This window comes from Zeus faber (assembly GCF_960531495.2).
Source record: "Zeus faber genome assembly, chromosome: 21".
Classification (NCBI taxonomy): domain Eukaryota; kingdom Metazoa; phylum Chordata; class Actinopteri; order Zeiformes; family Zeidae; genus Zeus; species Zeus faber.
The window spans coordinates 20,369,742-20,397,104 of NC_137208.1; the positions used below are offsets into that span (position 1 = coordinate 20,369,742).

The following is a 27,363-nucleotide window of genomic DNA, read 5'->3' on the forward strand; positions in this document are numbered from 1 at the left end:
TTGTGTGGACTCTAAGCTTCTCACTAAGATCCTTGCTAACCGTCTGCACGCAGTCCTCCCGCACAGTCCACGTGAACCAAATGTGCGGTGTGGCTGGGCACACTGGGAGGCAGAATCTTCAGCTCATCAGAGATGCTATTGCTTGGGTAGAGGATAGAAGTCAACCCCTCCTGGTGGTTGGTCTCGATCAGGCCAAAGCCTTTGATAGGGTTCACTAGGGTTTTATGTTTAAGGTCTTTGAGAGAGTAGGGTAAGGGAAGGATTTTGTTGGGTGGCTGTGTCCGTTGTATGCGGCCATGGGGATCACGGTTGTGTTAACGGTCACCTAGGGGAGTCTTTTGGGTTGCACTCAGGGGTAAGACAGGAGTGTCCACTCTACCCATGTGTGAAATGTTTGCTGATACCAGGCAGCAGGGGCTTTAGGGTCAAGCTGTCCCAGTAGGTGAATTATACTACTCTGCTGCGTTCCCTAAAGATCTTCCAGGGCTTCAGCAGAGTGTTGGCAAAGTCCCGCAAAGTCCGCGGTCAAGTTCTTTGGGCGGTGGAAAGACAGGACGGACCTGGGGGGCTGTCGCTCTGCGAGGGACCCCTGAGGATACTGGAGGAGTCCAAATCACAAATTATGTTTAAAATCCAAAATAAGCTTGTGATTTTAATGTAGTGCAGATTTGACAACTATAAGTACAGTAGTTTTTGAAATATACCTGGTTTTATGTGGCAAGTTGGGGAAAAAAATCTGGTCAGATCAAGATTCAAGAGGTTATTGTTATAAGAATTTTATGTCTACATTTTGCTGTACTTTTCACAAACTTTTGTACAATGTATGTGTACTCTGCTTTTCTTCTATAGGCTAAATAGAGTTCATGTCTTAAAAAAGACATGAACTAGTCACTTTCTGTGCCTTAATGTAAAGAGGAGAAAGGCAACATGTCTAGACCATCAGATAGAGAAACCTCAACAGATGGTCTGTCTCAACGAAACTGCCCCATCAGCGAAACTGTCTCATCAGCATGACCCATGCGGAGGCGCCGCGACATCTGCTGACCGATATCCCAACGACTCGTCAGCTTCGCCACTCCAAGAAGACTGTATAAAAAGCTGAGCTCTACATTGAGAACTGAGCACTTCCTCTGTGACATTCTGTTGTGTTGTTACACTGAAACTGCTCCTCTTGTACAAGATTAAATACTTTATTAACCTAAAGTATTTGTCTCAGAGTTCCTCTGTAACGATTAGTCCGTCCACGAACAAAGTTTATAGCTGTTTAACTTTAACAGTTATTTGTCACATTCATATACATACGGTCAGACATATATGCAGTGGAATATGCTACCTGCAGATCGACGTTGTTCCTGTTTTCACAACTAGAAAAAACTTGTGAAATTGGGTTTAAAATGCAATATAGGCATGTTATTATAATATATTCCTGGTTGGACAGGTATAAGTACAGTAGTTTTTGAAATATACCTGGATTTGTGTGGTCAGTGTGAAAAAGATCCGGTAAAATCCACCTTGTTGCCGTTTTCACAAATAGAATAAAACTTTCACAAATCAGAAATAATGTTTAAACTGCAATATAAGCTTGTTATAAAGATTTGACAATTATTAGTACAGCAGTTTCTGATCTGGCCTGGTTGATGCGGTCTGTGTGTACTAAAAAAAAAAAAAGTGTGTCTGGGCAGAAGGACGGAGACGAGAGGGAGGAAGTCTGGTAGAGACGAGACACAAGCGGCGAGCCAGCGACTTAGCCACCCTGTTCCATTTTGTTCGCCGTTCTTCTCCACCCGTCGTTACCCCGCAACGCTACAATATCTTCCCCCCACTAGTTGCCGCAGTGAGCGTCTTGTGAGGGAGCAGCGGGGAACCATGCGTGCGGCGAAGAAGTCGTCCCGCTTTGAATGCGGAAGTTGTCTTTTCTGTCGCTTATTTTTTGTCGTGTATACACAACGGACATATTGCGCCATCGCAGTGGGTTATCACAAATATGTCTGAGGGTCCTTAAAGGTAGTTGGTGTTCTAAAGTGCGCCGTGCTTTTTTGACCAGTTGGGTGAGGGTCGCACTTGCCAAGGACGGGCAACCTGCAACCTCACCGCTAGATGCCACTACGTTCTACACACTGCACCTCAAGCTCTTGAAGTTGAAGGCGTCGTTCACAAAAATAAATGAATAAGTAAATAAATAAAATGGAGAAATACAGCAAACAAAACGATCAATGCGGTGCAATCATTTTATATATATATATGTATATATATCATCACGGGGTGTTTTCCCCATACATTTAATATGTATGTATTTATTTTATTAAAGTGTCATTAAAAATACAATTGCATAACAATAATAAATAATATTATTATGTGCTTGTACATGATTATTTGTGTGTGTGTGTGTGTGTGTGTGTGGAAAATAATGAAAAAAAAAAATGTAACTCTCCGTGGATGGAACAAAAAGTTGCACCGCCACAGAAACTCCGCCTTCCACCCAACTTGCTTCAGTTTCCTCTGGCGACAAGCTCGGAGGGCGTGGAGTGAGGAGTTGTTCGCTGCTTCCCTCAGAGAGAGGAAGGGAGATTTTCCAGCCACGGGAAAAATACAATTAAAAAAAAAAAATATATATATATATATATAAATCTATATTTTTTTATATATATTAAATAATAAATTAAAATGGGAGAAATAAGGATACCGCGAAATATGTTTCTATGGAGTATGACCATAGTTTACATGTTGGCGTTCGCGTCCCTCTACGTCCAGATTCCAGGTAAAGCCTTTTTCAGACTTTTCTTCGACGTTGCATCCGCATTGCAAGGCTGCGAAGTTTGACGTGACGATCACCGCGTTACCTCGCACAGCTTCCCGAGACGCGTGGGTGCGCGGGGCGGGTCCGAGCGACAATGAATCAAAGTCAGGCTTGCCCTCCTCGCCGCAAGCCTAGGTCCGATGTATTTAGGATTATTATTATTATTATTATTATTATTTTAAATGGGTCTGCTTCGTGTAGGGCGATCAACCAAATGGTCCGCGGGTGACTGGTCTGTTGGGAAACGTGTTGCCCGCTGACCAAGCATATGGTGGAGTAGCGATCCCTCCCGTTTCCACTTGCACTTCAACTCTGTCGTTTCCCCCATTTAGGAAGCGAATGACGCATCGCTTCGGGTCGTGTCTTGCGTTGCTCTTTCCACGGTGCCACGGGTGACGGACATGCTATTCCAGTTTGGCCGGTCTGTGTGTGTCTGGCCAGCGGGACCATGTGGCAACGTGTGTGCGTGCGCGCATCCTCCGCCACACAGTTAATTTTCCTTTATCTGCACTATGCGCACGTCTGCTGCGTTCAAGTTCAACTCAGAAGTCGGTCATTTTGCCAGTTGTTTCCCCCCCCCCCTCTCTCGTCACTCGACGTATGTTTCATTGACTTTTTTCGGGAAACAAGGACGTCCGCAATCAACTTGTGTTTGTTTAATAAGGGTTATAAGTTAACATGACTTAATATTTAAAAAACAAAAAAACAAAAACGATAGAGCGGTTTCGAGCCGAGTCAGACGTGTTTTCAAATAAATTACGCTTTATTCACCGTTAACGGTGTGCGACTGTGATTTTGGTGGGGCATCCATCTATCATGTCGGTGACGTTTAGGGGCCAGAAGGATCTGCCTCGGATCTCCAATTGAAATCCGCTTTTCCGAGGCGGCGGTCAGGGTTATTTCTGAGTTTAGCTCGTCAGGGGAACGCAGCATAGGTCCGCACTGCTGTGCGCAGGCGCGGCGTTAGTGAGCGTGTCACTTTCTTGGCCAACTTTGTCGAATATAATTATGGCTTTCGCGCCCACGTAACTTTTTAGTGATTCATTTGTTTATGCGCAAACTACACAATATCTCAATAAAAAGGGTTTGACTCCTGATCTTTTTCTCTCATTCCGCATGTTTGTGTGCATATACATACATGCAATTTTACATTGATATTTTTACATTAAAACAGTTTTGTATGTTTTCTTTTATAAACGTATTCCTACCTTGTTATAATGTATTGAATTATATATATTCTACCTTGTAAATACGTTTTACTTGTTTGCTTCACTTTCATTGTTACTATTTGATGGCCTGTTCATGTAAAGCACCTTGAGTTGCATGTCGTGCATGTAAGGTGCTACACAAATAACCCTTGTTGTTATTTGGGGTCCATCCCGCAGGGCTGGAGCCCTATTGTTATTGCTCGGATTTTATATTATCATCATTCTCCTTGGCATTTTTCTGGCTAAAAGTGTGGGGAACACGACAACCGCTGTACCCACGGACACGGAATCGTTAGAACCGGGACGTCTCAGGAATGTCTTGGTTCAAGTTTGATCCATATTGATCCACACATGGAGCAGGAATTAGTGGAAAAACTGATTTAAATTTGACCGGAAGTAGTCGAACTATCGTGCATCGCCCACACGCCAAGTTGGTTTTAAAACTTCGAGTTGGGTGTTGGAGAGCGACGAGATAGTGGAGGAAGACGCCTTGTGACGTCATCATCCATTTCGTTAAATATGTGCCGGTTGTGGCTCCGAATGTCCAATCGCACTGTGCAAGGTGCATGGTGTAGACTCCATCGCTTTTTAGTGGTTACAAACTGCACGTGTGTATGTTATGTGTTTTGTCTTACCTGCTTCGGCGGGGCTTTTCAATTGATATTTTGTCTATATAGAATATTTTATTTGCTCTTTTTGTAAATAAAGGCATTCTGTTCGTTGTGCCCCTCTTTACTTTGTGGGATTCGAGGAAGTCGGAACATACAAACCGTGGGAGTCCATGATGCGTTTCATGTACTCTGAACGCATCTAAAAACTAGGACCTGGGAAAATTATAAATAATCACAGAAAGACGTCAAACCCCTTTCGGGATTCAAAGAAGTCGTTAGATGTAAACTGTAGGGGTCCATGATGCATTTTTATGGAATCCTAACGTCAGAAAACTTGGACATGGAAAACCATAAATAATCCACAGGAAGGCATCATCGCATCATTACATCACTTTGTCATCGTTGTCCCACACGGCATCAGAAAATAAACGCAAATAATCCTTAAGGTGTCATCAGCTTCTCTCGAAAACACTGAAACGTCCAACTCAGTGATGAGTTCAAAATCCAAGGTGGTGTCGGAAAAATAGAAACCATGCAATGGCAATTACCCACAGAAATATCACAATGTTTGTTGTATTTCATGGAAACGGAACTCACTGAAAATGTAATCCAAGGAAAAACTCAACAAATAAATTACGTACCCGACATGGCACCAAACGGCCACCTGTCACTGAGAGTGCAGCTCTATTTCCACTGACAACACAGTGCGTTATAGCAATGAGAAGTTGGGGTTTACGGGCAAACATGAACGTTTTTTTGTTTTTATTTTTTAAGACCGGAGGGTCGCGCTGTCTAGACCACATAGTGTTCTGCAAGACAAGCAAACAGGAGACAACAGAACGGGGGAGCTGATGCGGTGTTCAATGTAAACTCAGAAAATCATGCTGCATTTCAGAGAACCCGGGAAACTGTAATATGTACCAAACATGACTAAACTGGAGCCAGTCTATTGCTGCCTGCAGCTATACTTATTATTGTTATTATCATATATGTATTTGTGTGTGCGTGTGTGTGTGTATTCTTCTAATAGTGCCATGAACATAATAACTGTGACTGTGCATTGTCTCATGAGTTTCCATTTGCTGGTGATGAACATCACATGATGCTCTCTCACATCTCCCGATGAATAAATAGAAAAACACATTACGCAAATTGAGAACAAACAGATTTTTGTTTTGTGTGTTGTTTTTGTTGTTCTGTGGTCAGGTCTGTACGGGAACGATGGGGTCTCTCCTGTGCGCCCAGTGGTGCCCGGGGCGTCTCGGGACTGGGGCAAGCCACTGCTGGAGCAGCTCCAGACTCCCCCCTTGCTGCTGGGCCTGGACACCCAGCAGCTGATGGAGCTGCTGAGCCTGCTGGGGGTGCTCCTGGCGCTGGGGGCCGCCACCCTGGCACCTCTCAGAGACAGTGTGGTGTTCCTGGCCCTCTGGGCCCTCTACCTCTCCCTGTGTCAGGTGTGTATGTGTGTGTGTGGGGGGGTTCGGGATCAAACTCTGATAGTCTTATGGGAGGTATACACCAAAAGACAGCATCACACAGAGAACGATTTTTTTCTGTCCGAGGAGTACACACACTATAATAACAACAATCATAATAAAACGTGATGCAATAAGCCTCTCAGATTTGCGATCCCTTCCTACGTCACATGGGCCCTCATTAGAATTAGAACCCTTTGAGTAATTCCACCCACGGCTGCAGAAATAACAAGTGCTGCCGGGAACTGCTCTGCTGGCTTACAGACCAGCACAAATCTTTTAAAAGATTTAAGAGGTTTATTTGTCACATGCATATACATACGTTCATACATATATGCAGTGAAATGTCTTTGCAACGCACCCGGAGATGATGCACAATAGTTACTAAACCGAACATAATAGCTACCCTAATTCCTACCTAGCCAACTAACTGAAACTAATTGATTCCTAAAACGTAATGCAGTTAGTAAATAGAATAATGTAAATAAAATACAATTAAAATAAAATAAGACTCAAGAAGATAATACAAAATAGAAGGGAATCGAGTTATGTACATGGGATAGGCCATTTTTATATACAGATATGTGCAGTAAAGTGCATGTGAATAAAGTGAGGTAGTGTGTGTGGAGATATACAGTACAGTATACAACAGTACAATACAGTAACACCGAACAGAACAGCGATACAGTATGCAGTAACCCAGAACAGTGATACAGTATGCAGTACAATATGCATCATACAGTCCAGTAAGGCAGTGGGGCCTGTGTGAGTCACCAGAAAGAGGAATTAATACCAACTGTCTGTGTAGAAACTGAAGATGAGGGAAATGTAAGTATTTCAAAAAATATTCTGCTGTGTGTTCCTTTCTAAACAAACAGGTATGCAGTAGGTTGACTGTAGGCTGCCGCACGATCCGCTGTGCATTTCTCCAAACAAAACCATGTATTTAACTTGTTTTCCTACGTTTACTAATTGAATGAAACAGCCGGTGACAGGAGTGCGTCCTTAATGCCCCCTAAGACAAGCCATTTCCTGAATGCCTTGGGCACACTACACAACTTTCAGTCTTGTGATTGTGAACCTTGAAGTCGTCGCGGTTTTCCCGAGTCGAGCCCGACACGACCAGATATTAAACCTGTTTGACATCGGGCCAGCGTCTGCGAGCGCTCGGTGAGCGCTGCGATTGCGTTGTGACCAGTTCACACCACACGCTCGTTGCTCAGGGGAGCGCGCTATGATTTTCCTCCGATCTGGGGCTTTGCCCGGCGATCTCCAAAAACCTGTTGACGAGTGGAAAATCAGGCCAGAATCACGTAGTCTGAACTCAGCATTAGTGGTCTTACTTAATGACTGCATGGACATTATATGACTCCAAATTTGTCATGGCTTGGACGTCCGTCCAGTACTTATGAGCTTGGTGCACACACACCCACAATACCTCAGATTCTCAGTCAATGAAAGGAATGTCAATTACAATCAGCCGTGTGTGTGTGTGTGTGTGTGTGTGTGTGTGTGTGTGTGTGTGTGTGTGTGTGTGTGTGTGTGTGTGTGTGTGTGTGTGTGTGTGTGTGTGTGTGTGTGTGTGTGTGTGTGTGTGTGTGTGTGTGTGTCGACAGGTTGGCGGAGACTTCCTCAGCCTTCCATGGTAAGTTCCTCCTGGTCCATAAATTTACCTGATGAGTCTCTAATGGCCATTTACGTGTGCTGTGCATTATGACATCACTGTATACACGCTTTGCTTCACAACTGCCATTGCTATCTGATTACATCACCACCCTGAAATGGTGCACTTTTAATCAATTGTATATATATATATATATATATATATATATATATATATATATATATATATATATATATATATATATATATATATATATATATATATATTTTTTTTTTTTTTTTTTAACTGTGCTGGGCATAAAACAGAGTATTTGTTCCATTGCATCTAGAACAGAGTTAGTCTGCAAGTGGAGTTCAAGTTCTCAACCTGCAATGCAACTCTTTATTAATTCTTAAATCATCAAGAACTGCTGCAATAACTCTGTCCTGTGGACGACCTGTAGAATGACAAGAGCACAGTTTTTTGTTACACAGAACCACCACCAACCCCCCTCTTTGGAGAACTATTGATCATGTTTTGGTCTATAACCAACTGATCACTACTCCACGAGGGGGAGAATCACCACGGGTGAAACAAATAAACATACTGTAGAACCAAACAACAACATGTACATGGAAAAACATAAACATAGAAACAAACAACAACATGGAAAAACATAAACATAGAAACGTCTGATGACATCATGTATCGACAAAGCAGAGTTAATTAAGTCCAGGAAAAGCGGAACAGCAATTGGGCACGTGGCCTCTTCCTGTCATAGTTATTGCAGAAAATGAGGGAGAAAAGGAGAGGAATGTAGCCAGGAGGTAGGTAGGGTTGTGTGTGTGTGTGTGTGTGTGTGTGCGCGCGCGCAGGACTTGTCCCAATTGGTTGTGGTGTATAAAGGTCGGAATTACATCGTAGGGCCTCCAAGCAGTAGAAAAGGGCCGAAAGCCATCCCTGAATTCCGCAGCCGTATAGACACTCCACGACCGCAGGAAAAGCCCTGAGCATCCTGCCCTGCAGCCACAGAAGACCCCCAGTAGTTTGTAGTTTGTCTTTATGTATCAGCTGCAGCATATTTTGTATTTTTAAGTAGTTAAATAGTCCTTTTAGAAACTGATCTAGCCGCCTGATTTAAGGTGTGTGTGTGTGTGTGTGTGTGTGTGTGTGTGTGTGTGTGTGTGTGTGTGTGTGTGTGTGTGTGTGTGTGTGTGTGTGTGTGTGTGTGTGTGTGTGTGTGTGTGTGTGTGTGTGTGTGTGTGTGTGAATTCACAGTATCCTGGTACATAGATCAGACAAAGCCCCTGGGCATGTCTCCACTTAGTAACACACACACACACACACACACAGAGGCTCATTCTCACAGTGATGCTAATTAGAAAATAAATACTCCTGGAGCGTTAACTGTCAGGCACTGTATTCTAAGCAAGCAAATACCACCCCCTGCCAATTTCACTAACTGCCATGATTCTTAAAATGCTTAAGATGTCTTGAGTTCAGTTTTGCCATTATTAGGCCTTTTTTTTTTTTTTTTTTTTTTTATTTTATTTTTTTTTCAGGATATGAATTTGAATTTACGAGGTCAATTTCAACATCGACATTTTCTCTTGAGTTTATTTATCTTTTTGTCCGAATGAGTCAAATGCTATGCGCATCAAGGTACATGCCTATTCTACATAAACCACTTTAAATCCCTTTTACGCTTACCTCTTAGCTAGGATTATCCAAAAAGACCTCTGGGAAAGAGTACTAGTAAGGTTTATCACAGTACATAATCATTTACCTTGCTGTCTGACCTGAAGGACACTTTAAAAAAAGCAGTTCATAGAATCCTCAAGTTCATAACCTTCCCGGTTTCTACCTCAAACAAAGTACTAGCCTGCGATACTTATTGAGTAAGAGAGTGTTAAATGCCCTAAATGTTGTCAAAATTTGCCTTCAAAGGCGTTAAATTCTACTCTCTTGATTCCCGCACCGTGACACCCTCAGTGCCAGTCGGTGAAGAGCCTGAAATTTTTACATTTTCGTACAGTAATAATTTCTCCAAAAGATACATCTGTGTTATTTATCAACGCATTACAGCGGGAAGTGCCATAGACATTGAAAAGTGAAAACATAAAATGGATTTTTCGTTGTAATCTGCCCCCCCACGCCTTGTGCCACAGGGACAATCTGCTGCTGGAGGCTGGCTTCCTGACCGTCCTCATCGCCCCTCTGAACCTGCTGCGCAACCAGTCCTTCCGCCACCACGACGCGCTCACCTTCTGGCTCGCCCGCTGGCTCCTGTTCCGCCTCACCTTCAGCTCCGGCGTGGCCAAGCTGGTCGGCTACAGCGCCTCCTGGCGGGACCTGAGCGGTGAGGACCTCGTACCCTTAGACCGTACCCCGAGCGAGCGTGAACGACAGTCAGTAGAGTCGGTTCAGCTTTGAGCCGCGAAGGGAGTTCTCACAAGATTCAGTTCATTCTGTCACAGTGATTTAATTTTTGGTGGAACGCGACGTGTAAATCAGGCGCATTCAACAAACGACAACCCACGAATGACTCTTTGGACTGAGCGACTCCAGACGCCCAACTCTTTTCAAATTTTTTATTCACTCTGACCGAATCGTTTGCGAGTCTTGTATCACAAGACATTGACCGCTTGGCAGCCAACGAGGCTCAAAATGCCAAGATCAAAAATGAAATAAACCCTTTAACCTGTATATTGAATTATATTTAGATTTTCTTTGTCACCACTAAAAATAAACACGTTTAAACAAGCAGAAGTGGGGGAATCATTACATGCAGGAAGCACACCATTAGGATAACCTAAATTTGGGTACAACACTTAACACACCAGGGGCTATTTGGTGACACAAATTCGATGCAATATTTATTAATTTCTCTCTGCATATCTGTAATGTATCTTGGTTACATTTATTGTTTTTAACGAATGGAATAGTCACTATAAGTGTCCATTTTGCCTACTATTGGTTTAAAAACCTCTTGGTAACAAAAGTGACAAATTCCACACATTTTCCTGACATGGCTGATTCTCATGGTGCGGCTAAAATGCCAATGCGTCACGTGATGATGGCGGAATTCAACCAACCAATGAATTACAATCGTGTGTGTGTGTGTGTGTGTGTGTGTGTGTGTGTGTGTGTGTGTGTGTGTGTGTGTGTGTGTGTGTGTGTGTGTGTGTGTGTGTGTGTGTGTGTGTGTGTGTGTGTGTGTGTGTGTGTGAGAGTTAGGAAGGCCTGTCAGTCTGATATTTCCATATATTCTGGGTTACTGTCCAAATATTAAATGACTTTTTAAAATTTGTCTTAAAGTATGTAAAAAAAAAAAAAAAAATTTATATATATATATATATATATATATATATATAAATAAATAAAGTTGGGGTGAGAGAGATGAATTGAGAGAGAAATTCAGATTAAACTAGTCTTAAAAAGAATTAAATTTAAAATAAATTACAAAAAATAAAATAAATACATCGTCAGAGAGAAAGATAGATGAACTGTCCAAAAATCTATCCATCAATCTTAAATTCCATAAAAATGTGTCTTTATAAGTATCAAATAAAAAATAATAAGAATAAGAAAATAGTGACAGACAGCATATTGTTTTCAATGCCATTAAAAAGGGTCTTTAAAGTATAAAAAACGAATAATCTCTCTCTCTCTCTCTCTCTCTCTCTCTCTCTCTCTCTCTCTCTATATCTATATATATATATATATATATATATATATATATATATATATATATATATATATATATATATATATATATATATATATATATATATATATATATATCTGCAGACACCCTGATGTCATGTTTTTATTATTATATATTTTTCACCCTCCTCCCCTCATCCAGCGGTGGCCAGCGAGCTGGAGAGCCAGGATAACCCCACCCCACTGGCCTGGTGGGCCCTGCAGCTCCCCTCCTGGCTGCTGCAGCTGGCCGCCGTGGGAGTCCTGCTGGCCCAGATCGCCGTGCCATTCCTGTACTTCGCCCCCATTCGCTGCCTGCGGCTCGGAGCCTTCTACATCCAGGTGCCCGCACTTCTGCTTTACTACACGCCGGCTCTGTGGAAAACTGTCTTCTGATTGGTCAATATAGCGGCCATCAGCGGTCAGCTATTTCTGAATAATGGCCATCGTCACGGGCAACCACTTCTCCGCCTGTACTCCATTCTCTTTTCAAGCCGCCTGCATGCTGATGCTTGCAATAGGACATAGAAACGACATCTTTAAGCCTTAACGGTTGCCGTTTGGCAGACAAGGTCATTGTTGTCCATGAAGCGCATTAACATTTATTAAACATACTTTTTAAAATATATTATTTGGCTATAGAATTTATTTAGAATGATCCTCGAGGCCAATACATAATTTATTTAATACAAAACATGTATTTATGGTGACAATAATAATTTTCATAATTAATAAAAAATGATAAATTGATGAATAATTAAAGCTGCTGGCAGCAATACACAGGGTCCAGTTTAGTTGTGTTGGGTGCGTTTTACAGTTTCCTGGGTTCTGTGAAATGCGGCACGATTTTCCGAGTTTTCTACACAGCGCAACCCTCCTTCCTTTAAAACAACCGTCCATGTTTGCCTGTAAACCACAACTTCTCATGGTTAGAACTCACAGTGTTGTCTGTGAAAATTTAGTTGCACTCTCGGTGACAGGTGGCCGTTTGGCGCCGTGTCGGGTCCGTAATTTATTTGTTGAGTTTTTCCCTTGGATTACATTTTCGCTAAGTTCCGTTTCCACGAAATACAACAAACATTGTGATATCTCTGTGGGTAATTACCGTTGCATGGCTTCTATTTTTCCGACACCACCTTGGATTTTGAACTCATCACTGAGTTGGACATTTCAGTGTTTTCGAGAGAAGCTGATGACACCTTAAGGATTATTTGCGTTTATTTTCTGATGCCGTGTGGGACAACGATGACAAAGTGATGTAATGATGCGATGATGCCTTCCTGTGGATTATTTATGGTTTTCCGATTATTTTTTTCATTATTCGGGCAAAGTAGTGTGGACCACGGATTTAAAATATTAATTGAACCGATACAAACACAGCTCTATAAATGCACACGTAAATAGATAGTTTGGTCATTTCTAAACACTGCAAAGTGACCGAGTCCATGATGGACATGGTCCAACTGGACATTCTCAATCGGAATCTGTACATTTATTGTAACTAATATGATGACGTCATGAAGCGTCTTACCTCTAAATCTCATCTTATTCCTTTTGGCACGAGACGTGTCACGTGTGACGTGTCAGTTAACCAAGAGCAGCTGAATGTTTCGGGTCAAAGAGAATTTTTCCTCTCACAATAACAATAAGGAGCTGCCGAACTATTACAATAGGGTTCCAGCCCTGTAGACTGGACCCCTTCATTTAGCTGCAGGCAGCAATACATGGGGTCCAGGTTAGTCGCAGCAGTTGCACCAATGGCAATGATGCGATCAGTTGAAGACAGTTCAATTAAACGGGGTTATTAATGCGCTGCGCCGCTTAAGGGGGAACAGAGCAAAGCGCGGCGCCCTCAAGCTGCCTCCGAGCCCACGGCGTCCTGTGTGAAGGCGGCTTCAGAGTCGTACCCTGCGCATATATACCAAAGAGGATGAATGGATGGAAGTCACAAAGCTCTCTGCTCCGCTACTTCCGCTTTCTCCCGCTCATTGTTTTTTTTCTTCCCCCAACTTCTCCTACAGCTGCGGTCCGATGTTCATCGAAGTCGGACCACAGCATGTCTGGACCGCCCCGAATACAATTTATTAGTTCCGCGTCCGGTGGTTGTACGGTTTCTGAGCGCCAGGCACCTTCAGCCGGAGAATAAGAATAACAATAATAATCCATACAACCCCTAAAACCCTGTATAACCCCTAATAATAATAATAATAATATTAATAATATAATTATTATTTATGTATTCTTTTTTTTTTGCAGAATTTTAAAGGTCTTGTGTTGTTTTTTTTGTTTGTTTTACATTGCTTTCCAGCAGCCACATTGCCCTTTAGCAATGCTGAGGATAATACACAGATTCATTTAAAAAAAAGTAAAAAATAAACATAAGCTAAGAAGCGCATGCTAACGCTAACGCTATGTAGCGGTGTCATCTTGTGGCGCTACATGGAAACTACATTTGAAGTCATGAAGACGAATGTGGACATGTCCAATTTCACATTAAGAACAGTAAACAGGCTCCTAATATTTTGGGCAAAGTTTTTTTGTTTTTTTTTTTGGCGGGGGGGGGGGGGGGGGGGGGTTTACAGGGCAAGTAGTTAGCTACATTGTTGTGGAACTTTGCGGAAGCTTATTAGCTAGACACACTAATAACAAAATCATTTCAAATCAATATTCCGTCTCAATGAATTACTTTATTTAGTGAGTAGCCATGTAATAAGCAGATAATGTGCAGCCAGCCGATCTTTATCGCAAAATAACATCCCTTGTGTAAGTGGTCGGTCCTGACGGTGCCAATGCCATTATTCCGAAAACTCAATCGTCCAAAAAATGGCCCATTGGACATGAACGACAACCTAACCCTAACCGTCGCTAACCTTATACCTAAACTTAACCATCTCTAAGACATGCACTTTATTACTTACTGTTGATTTGGATCCCCATTAGCTGCCATTAAGGTAGCAGCTACTCTTCCTGGGGTCCGCACACGACAGAACAAGCAAGCACTAGCAAATGAAGCAAGACATATAACACAGGTAAAACATCACAATAAGAACATGCTCAAGACAAGTACAAATTGCATTCCATCGTAGTTGTTCGGGTCGGTCAATTAACATTGGGGTTATTATTTATGTGTTTTAGCTAGTCGTTTACAACTTGCCTTAGCGGGTGCTTCAATGACCATAGTTGGTAACTCGTTCCACATTGTGATGGTTCTATACATTACAGATCTGCACACTGCATCTGTTCTGGGTTTTTGGATCATAATAATAATAGGGTTATTAATAAATAATAACCCTAGTAGTGTGACTATAGTGGTCTCTCACGTCATTTATTTGTGGGGGGCGGACAATTTGGTTGTCTACTATAACAGATATTCCTCAGGAAACTCATCCCGCTCCGAGCCACGAGAGGCTGGCGCGCACTCCCTCTGGACTCGGCCTGGCACCTCACGGACGGGGCGCCACCGTCCTTGCAGCTTCGTTCTGAGCCGTTTGGCGCTTAGACGGGAATTATTTTTTTTTGGCCGCGACCAGAGGTGAGATAGAACGGGTGCCTGCGTCACGAGGCTCTCGAAGGCCGGGCTAAGAAAAGAGGAACATTGGTATTTTTGACCCATTTCCTGAACAATCCTTTCGCCGCGCTTCCCCCGCGATCGCCGCCCGTCGAGTGTGACGCCGAGCAAATTTGCCTCCTGAACCCCTTCGCTCTCCGAAGCCTTTGAGTGATTATCGTTATTAGCGGCGTGTTTGGCCCTGAACTTTATGCTCTAGGCTTCTGCTCTGTTCAAAACAAGTCCATTCTCGCATATCCAGTCAAGTAATAGTTGCAGTTCAGAATGAAGAGTGGTCCTTAATTCAGTTACATAGGCTGATGCATAAAGGATAGTTGTATCATCTGCAAACTGTAAACATTCAGGGGAGGAAAAGCGACCATTAAAAAAACAGACTACGTACTGTTGGATAAAAAGATGTTCATTCAGTTGATTGCCAGAGGACTACACCCATATGCAATTTGTTTATTTAACAATCACCTTTGGTGTACAATGTCAACTACGGCACCCTGCATTTCAAATTCAAAAACACATTGTGTTTCAAGATAGAATTTGTTATTAAGGGAGCCCATTTCCTTTCTTAACTTATCAACTTGGTCTGCAAAATGATTTTCTGAAATGGCTTGCAATGTCCTTTGCTTTTGTCAAGACAGTCCTGTTAAGCTCAGTGAAAGAAGGTGCATTATTCTTGGCTCTACCCATTACTCTGTAAGTTCTTTATCGATCCATGATGCACAAGCACCTTGTGTCGATTACGCACATTTTAGTATTTGCAGTATATTTAGAGCTTTTTGAGCTTATTGTGCGTAATCACCGTGTGTCATGACATTTCACTATGTATAACCATATGTATGTGACAAATAACCTCTTCAACTTCAGCTTGATGCTTTATTAGATGCTTACTGTCAATTTTCTTAATGCGACATGTTGATCAGCCACAGAGAGAAATGGGTCAGTAAATAGGATTTGGGGAACAGGCTTTCCCCACCTCATTTAGGGCCAACACTTGGTTCCACTCAACATTCTCTACAAAATCCTCCTCACAAAACGTTCTGTATGACCTCTCATTACTTTAGGCCCAGCTTTGGGAGTTAAGGTTTTTCTTGCTACAGCCACTACATTATGATCGCTAAACCCCACAGGGACAGATACTGCTTTCGAGCATAATTCGCTTTTGTTTGTAAGTATGTGGTCAATACATGTTGCAGATGTTTGCCCAGCATAATTGCAATACACTCTTGTTGACTTGTTCGCAATCGGAGGTAAATTACAAATGAGTGTGGTGCTGTTCAACTTTTTTCCCCAATGGGCATGAATCTGACAGCCAATCTATATTAAAGTCACCATGGACAAATATTTCTTTACCGATATCTGTTACCTTCATCAGCACAGAGCATAATTCTTCTACATATGGCACACTTGCACTTGGGGGCCTATAGAGACAGTCAACAAAAATCGGTTTAAAGCCACGTTTGCAGTAGTGTTGAAAAGTTTGTCTCTTTTCGGTGAGCTGGAAAAGCCGGAAAAGAGACAAACCTTTCAAAGAGCCGGTTCTTACTGCTCCCAAGCATTTGTTATTGCTATGAAATTGTATGAAACATTTCATTTATATTTATTCCACTACAAAAAAAATATAGATTTTTTTTTTTTATAATAATTTAAGGTGTCTGGACTCAATTAATATCCTCTAAAACAAATGACAAAATTATAATGAAAGCAAGGCATTTCATGAAAAAAATCCTATCCTATTGTTTAAAAAAAATTAAATGTGATATTCCCAATATTTTTCTTACTCCATTGTCTTCTAACAGAATGTAGAGCATTTCAATGGTTCAGTTAGAATTCTCATTAAGCGTTGTTCACTAGAAAGATGTAAATAAATAGTCATTGTTCACCAGCCATGATTGCATAGGCGTAGATTTTAGGTTACGTCCCCCTCAATATTTAGAACACGTGCATTTATCCCCACCAATAAAAACATGAAAGATGAATGTACTCATGAGCTCATGCAACCACTTATTTATCCCCGCTAGGGCCGGCTCAAGCCATTATGCCACGCTAGGCAAACTGTCGACGGGGGATGAGTGGGAAGTCCCTATCACTCACAGTGTTTGTTTCGTTCCATGAGGAAACGGAGTAAAATAAAACAGCCTACATCTAAAATAAAAACACTGTGGTTGGCACCGTCCGCACGCGGGTATTTTGCAATAATGACCGGCTGGCTGTACATTTTCCCGCTAATTACAGGGCTACTTACGAAATTAAAGAACACATTGAGACAGAATATTGAAATTAACTAAGAAAAAAAACAAAACAAGTAAGAATCCCCAGCATTGTGACGGAACCGCGAAAAACGAAATATTAAGCCAATGCTTCCTTTCCGACTCCGCCTTAACGCTGGACATTTTGTGTTCCAGTTGGCGCACCAGGTCGTGAGCATGCTGACCTCCAACCTGAGCATCCTCCACCTGCTGTCCCTGGCGCTGAGCTTCTCCCTGCTGGACAACGAGCATGTCGGCTCATGGCTGGGTCACCCCAAGAGGAGGAAAACCAAGAGTAGGACCTATCACTTCTGTCTGTCTCTCTATTGGTCTACGACGCGCACTCCGCCGAACAGTATGGCGCCAGGAAGACCGAGACTTGATAACCAGCTTGATAAATAAATAAATAATAATATTAATAATGGTGATGATCATAATAATAATGCAAACTAACTTTAGAATCAAAATCTTTAAATTCAGGAAAAATATGAAAAAAATAAAATAAATATAAACTCAAATTATTACCAAATCAGATGAGAAAAATATACCTTTTTATAGATAAATAAATTATTCACATGTACTATAAATTGACATTCATTAAAAAGAGAAAAGGTATTATGTCTTATATTATAAGAACATTCCACAAGACATTGTATTCTTCAATTAAGGTTGGAAGAGCATCCAAAGTCTGCTCTTGCCTTTAAAAAGTTACTTATTTCACTCAATGAAATCCCCAGAATGAGCTGTTCTTTTCCATGTCACAGATGAAGACATGCTTCTTAAAGCTAGATCGCAACACACACAATTCTAGATCAATGTATCGAAAGTGGGGGGGGGGGTCAGTTAAATGTAGAACTTTCTGGTTAAGATTTAGTGCCTCAGATTTTATTTTTTTGCAGTGGAATGTCAAATGACAAGGTAGCACTCACCAAGTCTGAGTTCTTTTTATCCTCTGGTCATGCCACAAAACCAAGCCGTTGTGGGCCTAGGATGTCTTGAATGGTTTTGGGGTGCGACCAAAAGAATGACCTCACCTCTCCTACGCCACCTTTTCCACACTCCACCCAACGTCCGTTCACTTTATTTCCCCCTTTTGCGACATTGTGCGAAGCAAGCCAGTAGAACACCCAACACCCCCCGGCCTCCTGCTCTGCAAACATCGATGCAGCGAGACGCTTGTGCTCCTGTCCGTATTAGTGCCCTTGTCCTGGGTAGCGATCAAAAGGTTGTTTGGGGGAGATTCCGCAAATTTTTGCTGTGATTGGAATTCTTGAATCATTTAATTCAGTCCCAATTAATTATTTAGGGAGAATGCGTGAGTGTAAATCGGTCACATTCGCTATGAACAGCTCACGACTTCGAAGTCAGTGGTAATAGAGTCAGCGTTACAGTGCAGTGATAATACACAGATTTTACCGAAAAGAAAAAAATAACAATAATAACATCCTTATAAACGGGAAGATTCATTCACTTCCTCATCGCTCAATGTAAAGTAAAGTGTAAAAACACAAAAAAGTGCATTGATGCAGATGGCTGGTTTCCCTGGAGATGGAGGTGTCATAGGGCAGATTCATAAGTAAACCCCTCTAAAGACAAGTAGTCCTACTCCTCGCTGGAAGTGAGCTGAGGATGCATATGTGACTTTTTTTTTTTTCTTCTTAAAGCCTTTAACACGATACCTCTTGAAGTGATTCTCAGAGTATGTTGTCCGCCCGAAACCCGATCTGACCGTTCCGTTTCCCTTGCCGCTCAGCGTGGGGCCAGGCGCTGGTGTGGGCGCTGACTCTGGTGGTGGAGTTGGGCGTCTACGTCCTCATCGCCTACGCCGCCGTGCTGCTCTTCCAGCTCCAAATCGACTGGGAGGCCAGGAGCGTCTCCTCCAAAACCGGTAGCCGCTCTCGCTAGCCATCGGCCGATCTCATTCGATTATGAGCTTCATCCTCCTGAGATTTGAACGTGTGTGTGTGTGTGTGTGTGTTGTTTTTGCTGTTTCCAGCTTTTTCCTTCCAGCAGTTTGAGAATCTTCTGAGGCAGGTGATGGTGCCCAGTATCTGGGTGGGTGTCCTGTCTCTCACCTGGGAGCTGGTGACCTCCATGCTGGGGTGAGAACCTCTTCTCCCCCACTCACTCTCAGCAGTATTTACGTAAAATTAAATTTGTTTCAACGCTACTGCAGTTGGCGGATGTGTTTCTGGAAGCTTGGTAGATTTTGTCCAAAACGGAGGAAGCCACCGTGATGTCATGTCCTTCGGTTGTGTTTTATTGGATCAACTCGGACAAATATTGCTTCATGGCGTTAAGCCAAGAATTATTATTTTTTTTTTACATCTTAATTTCTCAATTTTAAGTGGGGATAACTTAAAACATGATGGTTTTACAAATTTAGGTCTTTAAAGATCCAATCAAATTCGACTGAATTTCTATTACAGTGTACGTATTGCTTGGATACTGGTGTGTGTGTGTGTGTGTGTGTGTGTGTGTGTGTGTGTGTGTGTGTGTGTGTGTGTGTGTGTGTGTGTGTGTGTGTGTGTGTGTGTGTGTGTGTGTGTGTGTGTGTGTGTGTGTGTGTGTGTGTGTGTGTGTGTTAAATATTGTCTTGTTTCCCTCTCCAGCTGCGTGTGTGTTCGGGGATGCTTCTGGAAGCTCTGCTCCCTCGTCCAGTGGCTCGTCTTCGGTGCCGCCGCTGTTGCACTGTTCACTGTCACCATGGTGAATTTAACTCACTCTTTAAATCATATTGTGAAAGGAATACGCGGGAATCAATTTTATTTATTTAATAAAAAAATATATAATAAAAATAAATAGACAATACATTTAAATATACACATATTATTTTATTATTTATTTGTGTTAATGAACTACCAGCTTTTAATTATTTTAGTCTTTCAATAATACGCATATTGTATTGTGATATCATTTCTAAGGGAGGTTTCTATCCCAAGGCCAGGTTAGCTGTTCAACAGAACGTGTATCCATGGGTGATTAAAAAAGAAAATTATAAAAGTGATAAATTCAGCACAATCTAAATGTAAACTGAAAATTCCACACTATAAATGTATTTATTGGCCACACGTTCTCTAAAGACGGGTTGCATTTTTCTCGACAGGCCAGTGGGCTGAGCGCCAGACTTCCTGACTAACCTTAGATCCATAAATTTAACACTACATTGTTATCTTGAGTATTGATCCAGTTTTGGATGGAAATTTCCTTCCACCGTCTAGGTGCCCTACACCTCCATGGAGCGGGCGTCTGGCAGCAGGGTCCTCCTCGAGGTGAGGAGGGCTCACAGCCTGGTGGAGCGCTACAAGCTTGTGAGCAGCTACGCCGTGGACCCCGCCCCGCCCTCACACGGCGGCCGCATTGAGGTGGCGCTGGAAGGCAGCATGGACCGAACCACCTGGAAGGTAGAGCGGAGATTTCCCCTCCTACCATAGCCACTAGAGGGCGTGTGCCCACAAACCCCTATCGACAGAGACCTCTGAATTGACTGATCTATTTTTATTTTTTATTTTTTTTGGACATTCAAAAAACAATAGAAACACAATTTCTAAACACAATTACAATAGAAACACAATAAAAAAAAAATAATAATAATAAATAAAAGGAACATTTGGGCAAATTCTTCACAATCTCTGAAATGGAGCAGGAAGACGTATTTTCTCTATCTACTCTTCATCTAAATTTGCTTTTAACATATAGAATCTATCAAAGATCAACGCTTGCAGGAAGGTGAATTTTAATGTAGCTAATGATTACAGGTTTAGCATGTTTTACTATGTGGTTCTTGTAATTGGATTACAGTTTAACGAAAGTTTGCCAAAAGATTTTGCCTGTTAAAATTGTCCAGTCAAGGTATTTAGTAAGGGATAATGTACAGCCCGCCGGCCGTTATTGCAAAAATAACCCCCCGGCAGGTTGTTCAGGAACCCAACGTGATTATCACGCAACTACTTACTAAATAAAGGAAAATGTAATTATTTTATAACTAGTGGTCCTAGTTGAAGAACTTCCACTAGGAAAAATAGTCCACAGCTGACGTTGCAACATAAAAACATGTTTTCGCTCCCAAATAAAATGTTGCCCTACATATGACAAAGCTATTTACTGTTATTAATGTTAATCGGCATAGATCTCATCATTATTCAGAAATAGCTGTGTGATCTCAGTCGTTGGAAGGCTCATGAACTTGACTAATCCCGCGCCACCCCTCCTCCAGGAAATCCAGTGGATGTACAAACCAGGCAGCATGGACGCGGCGGCCCCATTGGTGGCCCTCTACGAGCCACGGCTGGACCGGCAGATGCTGCTGGCGGCCCGGGGACGAGCCGAACGCATCCCTTGGTTCACGGGGCTGGTGCTCCGGATCCTCCAGGGAAAGAAGGACGGTGAGCCCCGGGGGCTGGGTGGCGGGGTATTAAAGTTAACTTAAAATAAATATTATATTTATGTATATTATTTTTAGATTTTTTTTTCATTAAGGGGGACCTACAGTATTATGCTTTTCTTTACTTTCTGTCAAATATATATATATATATATATGTATGTATGTATGTATGTATGTATGTATGTATGTCAGATGTTCATATAAGATGTGGTCAAATAATGAGATAATAATGGAAAAAAGTAATCACTGTGAACAAAACGCTCAGGCTTCCGACTGCTCTGAATGCTCGGTTTTCAAAGGTTTTTGTTTTTTTACATTCGCCGGATTTCTTGATATGGTCATCTGCTTTATCTGATCTGCTGTGCGTTTCTCCAAACAAAGCCAATTAAAACAGTGTGTTTTTATTGTAGAAGTATTTATTTATTTTATTTTATTTTAGGAGTAAAGCTCAAACCCCATCGGCTCACACAACCCGGAACTTGTTCTCAAACCCCATTGGCTCAGAACTAGGGGCTTGGCTGCTCATTCACAATTAAAGCTACACACACTGAAAAAGCCAAATTTTGGAAAAGTCCGGTTTCAGAGGCATGTCACAGTGGCTCGAATGCATAATCTGAGTGGTATTTTAGGCAAAAAAAGAGTGTGTGTGTGTGCGCGTGCGCGCGCTTTTTGGAGCGGAAGCAGAAGATCATTGCTACCAAATGAGGCGCCACTATCCATGAAATGTGAACTGAGGCTGTTTTATTGTTATATAAATGATGAGCAAAATGATTTTTGAAAGTTTCAGTTTAGTTTTATCAGCTCTTGGTGTCTTGGTATATCTTAGGCTTTGATTTACTGTTGACTCAATGTGGGAACCAGGGGAATTCTGTTTTATTCAGACTCCTGTGCTAATGCATTTATTCTTCATACACAAAGTAGCAGTCTGGTGGATTCCATTCTTTGTTGTCAGACACTTTTTCTGCATTCATAGAGAATGAAACAAAAAAGGCAAAAAGGTTTATTTCAGTTCATTTCAATAGTCATTTGGTTAGTTTTGGGTGCCATGGAATTTTTTGAGATATGGATTTAGTTTTGTGTGTGTGTGTGTGTGTGTGTGTGTGTGTGTGTGTGTGTGTGTGTGTGTGTGTGTGTGTGTGTGTGTGTGTGTGTGTGTGTGTGTGTGTGCTCGTTCGTTCGTTCGTTCGTTTCAGTGGAAAGGCTGCTCCAGACGGACCAGTCCCAGTACGTGTTCAGTAAAGCGCCTCCAACATATCTCAGAGCGCGCCTCTACCACTTCACCCGGCCAGACGAAAACGGGTTTGTACCATTACAGTGTGTGAACGTTTATTTGTGTGTGTGTACTGTGTATTGGTAACGGCTTTAATTAGATAGAATAGATACTTTATTCATCCCTGAAAGGAAACTGCAGTGTCCCAGCAGCTCACATCAACACAGTCGGCAGAACAACCAATATACACAAAATCTAATGATAAACAACATATATAACCTAAAAATAACAGAAGAAAATGAAAAAGACCTGATAAACAAAAAGTCATGTCCGAAAATGAAATATACGGCCCTATACAATAATTAATTCGTGAAAGAAAGTTTCATACATTCTGCTTACTCAACACTGGCACCTAGTGGCAGAAGCAGTCATTGCGGCCGTTACGCTATAGATAGTGCGTGTAGAAGGCGCCCTTTTCCTAAACCCAATACCAATACAGTGGTACTGACTTACGACTGTAATTCGTTCTATAAGAACGGTCGAATGTTAAAACAGTCGTATGTCGAAGCAATTTTTCCCATATAAATTATGAAATCATGAACGGTGAAAATAAACAAAATATACAGCACAGACACAGTCAATATGAAATAAATATCGATAAGCCACAAACTACTTGCACACACAATGACTGACTGCTGACTGACTGACTGGCCGCCAACGTGCCAACTGCAAATTTCCACTCTCATATCTTGGAGCAGTCGGTCGCAAGTCGATACAAATCTTCGCGACTATCGCTGCTCGTATCTTGGATTAGTCTTAAGTAGATGCAGTCGTAAGTCGAGGTACCACTGTGTCATGAAATATGAAATAACAGAACAGTACAATAACAGAACAGTTTGTGTGTTAATGTCATGCCGATTTGTACGGAGCTCAATTTCCCCCTGGGGTAATAAAACATTGTCGTTTGTAAAGATTTATATCCAGAAACATTTCATTCAAAGATTTCCCTATTTAGATAATAATTTATTTCCCATACCACCATTTTGAAATTTGGCTGTTCTATGACTACAATGAAGAACTACAACTTTCTGTAAATTGGAGAGAGATCCTGTTCTTTCTATATGTCCAGATGTGTGATTCGATTCTCAAGTCTGTGGCTCTTTTTATGTGTTTCACATCCGGTGTATTCTCAGGTCCAGCCCCAAGCAGTGGTGGAGGAGGGTGTATGATGAGGACTTCTATCCCATAGTGCAGCTGGGCGACATCACGCTGGAGGACTTGTTGAGTCGTCACGGACTGAAGGCAAGGCCACGAATTCAAAGCGAGCTTCAACAAACTTGAAGAACTTGAACAAACGTCTTGGACCGATTTTACAACCGGTTTTATAAACGCTGGTTCGTGTCAAGGTCAACTGAACATTTCTGTCTCGCTAGTGTAGGCTGCAAAAGAGTTGTTTGTTTCGTTCATGTTGTTTGTTTCGTTCATTTAGTTTGTTTTGTTCATTTTCTTTGTTTTGTTTGTTTGTTCGTTTCGTTTTTTCGAGTCATGATCTGAAAATAACTGCTGAGGATTAAATTAACGTGATGGGTGAGGTCAAGGTATTCAGTATAAATCATATTGAATGTGACTCATTTACCCTTTGCCTTATACTAAAACAAATCATTTTGACAGAATCAAATTTTTTTTGTGGGAATTCAATCCACAACTCAGAGTCAAACTGACGCTCGTTAATCGTTCATTGAACGATTCTTTTACCGAGTCATTCACAAGAACCGGGGGGAAAAAAGCCAAACATTTCATTGCTTAAATGTATGGCACGAAGTTGATGATCACTTATATTTTTTTATCATTGTGGTTATTTATTGAGTATTATTATTATTTTTTTTACATTTTCCTGACTTCTTATTTGTTTCTCGTTGTCTATAAAGGAGATGTTGTCTGCACGTCCCACTCCCAGCCCTGACTCTCCGCTCGCCCGGGCTCTGAAGCAGGCGAGGGGCCACGTCGAGGCGCTACCCGGCCCGCTGGTGCAGTGGTCTCTCCTCGCCACAGTGCTCGCCGTCTGCCTCCTCAAATCCCTGCTGTCCAGGACCCTGGGTGGCCGCAAGTCCAAAGCTGCCCCACCCGAAACCAAGGCCAAGAAACCCAAGGAGCAGGCCCCGCAGGCAGAGAAGGCCACGGCGGGCGCCGGCCTCAAGGCGGAGAGGGACTACACCGAGGAGCGGCGGCAGGAGGCTGACCGCAGTCCCCGCAAAAGAAAATGAAACGCCGTCACCTTTTGTGGAGGACCTTTTTTTTTTTTTTTTTTTTTTTTTTTTTTTTAATTCGACAATCCATGATCCAGGAGTTTCTTCCGATGTGTATATTACCCATTTAAATCTCAGGTTGGGTCTCTTCTTCTGCCAAACCGCCCTTATCAGCTGCCTCTCTGTACTGTAGCACTGCAGACTTGTAATTAACCGTCCAAAACACAGAATCTACTGTGCTTTGCTGTCAAAAAAACCCCACCAGAACGTACTGGAGCACTTCAACCGTGTGTCCTATTGGTTTGCTATTTTCCAACCCGGATTCTTATTAAAATGACGGTCCCCATCATTAATAATTAATTATAATTAACGGTTTACTATTGGAAAATCTCACCACTCTGCTGCAGCTTCTTATTACGTTAAATCTCCTTTTTAACAAAGTCAATTTCGTTTTTCGGCTATGCTTGAGTGGTTTTCCAAGCTTTGGCTTTGGTTAAGTGACTAATTTTTCCCGCTTAAAATATTTGAAATATGTCAAGGAATCAATAAATAAATACAAAAGCAAACTTAAAATATAAATAAATACAATTATATAAACTGTAAAATATAAACTTTTTTTTTTCTTTTTTGGAGAACGTACAACTAACAAGACACCAAAATGTTCTGCTTTTAAAGGCCACCTTCTCCAATATGCTTTGACCTATTGTGGCATTCACTCCTCCTAACCATCGATTCCAGTCTACAAAATACTTTTTGGACAAATTACAGATCTTTTATGGTTGAAGCTTTTGTTGAAGCAAGTACTCAATAAATGCGTTATTGACTCTGACATGCAGCCAAGCGTGAGAGTCTGCTGAACATGAAGAATTAAATAAAATATTTTCTTTTCACCCCGACTATGTACAAAAATACCTTGAATACCAGCACTTATGACACTACAGTCTACTCTGGACCATACAAGTACAGGACAATGCTGCAAATGAGAGTATAAAAACTGCTGCAGCTGTCCCTATCAAGCAGGTGTTTTTGATTTTTGAAAAGTCTGGAAAATATTTTCAAGCGACTTTGTACTGGTCCCTGATGGATTCATGTTTTTTATGAAACGGATGCCACCTGTCATCCATCCACGAGTGCATGTATGTATGTGAGGGTTTGTTCTCTGTGCCTGATTGAATTGGTAAAGGAGTTTTATTTTCTAGAATTTTGTTTTGGTGCATAAATGTATTCAACCTGCTTCTGGTGCATACATTTTCTTGTGTCCTTTGAAATGTTACTTCCACGAAATGAGTGTCAACATGCATCATTTTCACAGGCAGTCTTCCCATTTGGGATAGTTAGGTTATTGCTTGAGCATGGTGCGTTCGGAGGCCTCGTGAATTTTTGTGGATTCTGGGGTTTTATATATATACTTTTTTTTTTTTTAACCTGTACTGTCAGCATGCTGGGCATACTACACAGAGTATTTGTATGCCATTGCATCTCGGACAGAGTTAGTCTGCAAGTGGAGTTCAAGTTCTCAACCTGCAATGCCACTTTTTATTCATTCTTTCATCCTCAAGAACTGCTGCAATAACTCTGTCCTGTTGACGACCTGTAGGATGACGAGCACAGTTTTGTTACACTGACCCGCCACCAAGCCCCCTCTTTGGAGAATGATCTTACCATGTTTTGGTCTATATACAACTAATCACTACTCCAAGAGGGGGAGAATCACCACGGCTGAAACAAATAAATATACAGTAGAACCAAACAAGGATGTTGGAGGGTGCTGGGTGGTTTTCAAAGCAGGTGCTAGTGATGTGTGTGTGCCTGTGATGAGACCGCCTGTATGTGTGTTAGTGCGTGTGCGATGTGACTGCGTCTGTCACAAGTGTCCACCGGTGAGTGTACGGGACTCGTCCCAATTGGTTCTGGAGTGTAAGGTCGGTTTTATATCGAAGTGCCTCCAAGCAGCGGAAAAGGCCCGGAAGCCACCTCTGAGGCCTGTGGCCGTACAGACACCCCAAGGTTGCAGGAAAGTCCCAAGCAGCCATAGAAGACCCCCCAGGCCCCAGAGAGAGAAGCCAGCGGAGCAACGCCCACGCCCGGCCCCGGGGTGCTTAACCCAGTCCCGGAGAGCGCAAGGAGATCCTGCACCCCTGAGGCACACACATACAACCCACCCCTGATGTGCAGGCACAAAACTCAGCTGGAGGCGCAGAACCCGGGCCGCGGATGCCAGCCACTGACTGAAGGCCTGGAGCCAGGTCCCGCGCCGACAGACCACGACAGACCACTCACGCCCACCCGCCCGCCCCATCACAACCGACCAGACAC

General features: G+C 42.2%; 1 protein-coding gene across 1 annotated transcript; it reads left to right on the forward strand.

Annotated features, from left to right (window-relative positions):
* The first annotated feature begins 2,564 nt into the window (after positions 1-2,564).
* LOC307246344 (lipase maturation factor 2-like) lies at positions 2,565-26,280 on the forward strand. The gene is made up of 14 exons (XM_080022252.1): positions 2,565-2,758; positions 5,823-6,070; positions 7,708-7,736; positions 9,863-10,053; positions 11,563-11,741; positions 17,364-17,502; positions 18,961-19,095; positions 19,204-19,309; positions 19,820-19,916; positions 20,429-20,611; positions 21,424-21,592; positions 22,785-22,890; positions 23,995-24,103; positions 24,730-26,280. Exons 1-14 carry the CDS (start codon positions 2,665-2,667, stop codon positions 25,063-25,065), a joined length of 2,121 nt encoding a protein of 706 aa, XP_079878378.1. The 5' UTR covers positions 2,565-2,664; the 3' UTR covers positions 25,066-26,280.
* The last annotated feature ends 1,083 nt before the right edge of the window (positions 26,281-27,363 follow it).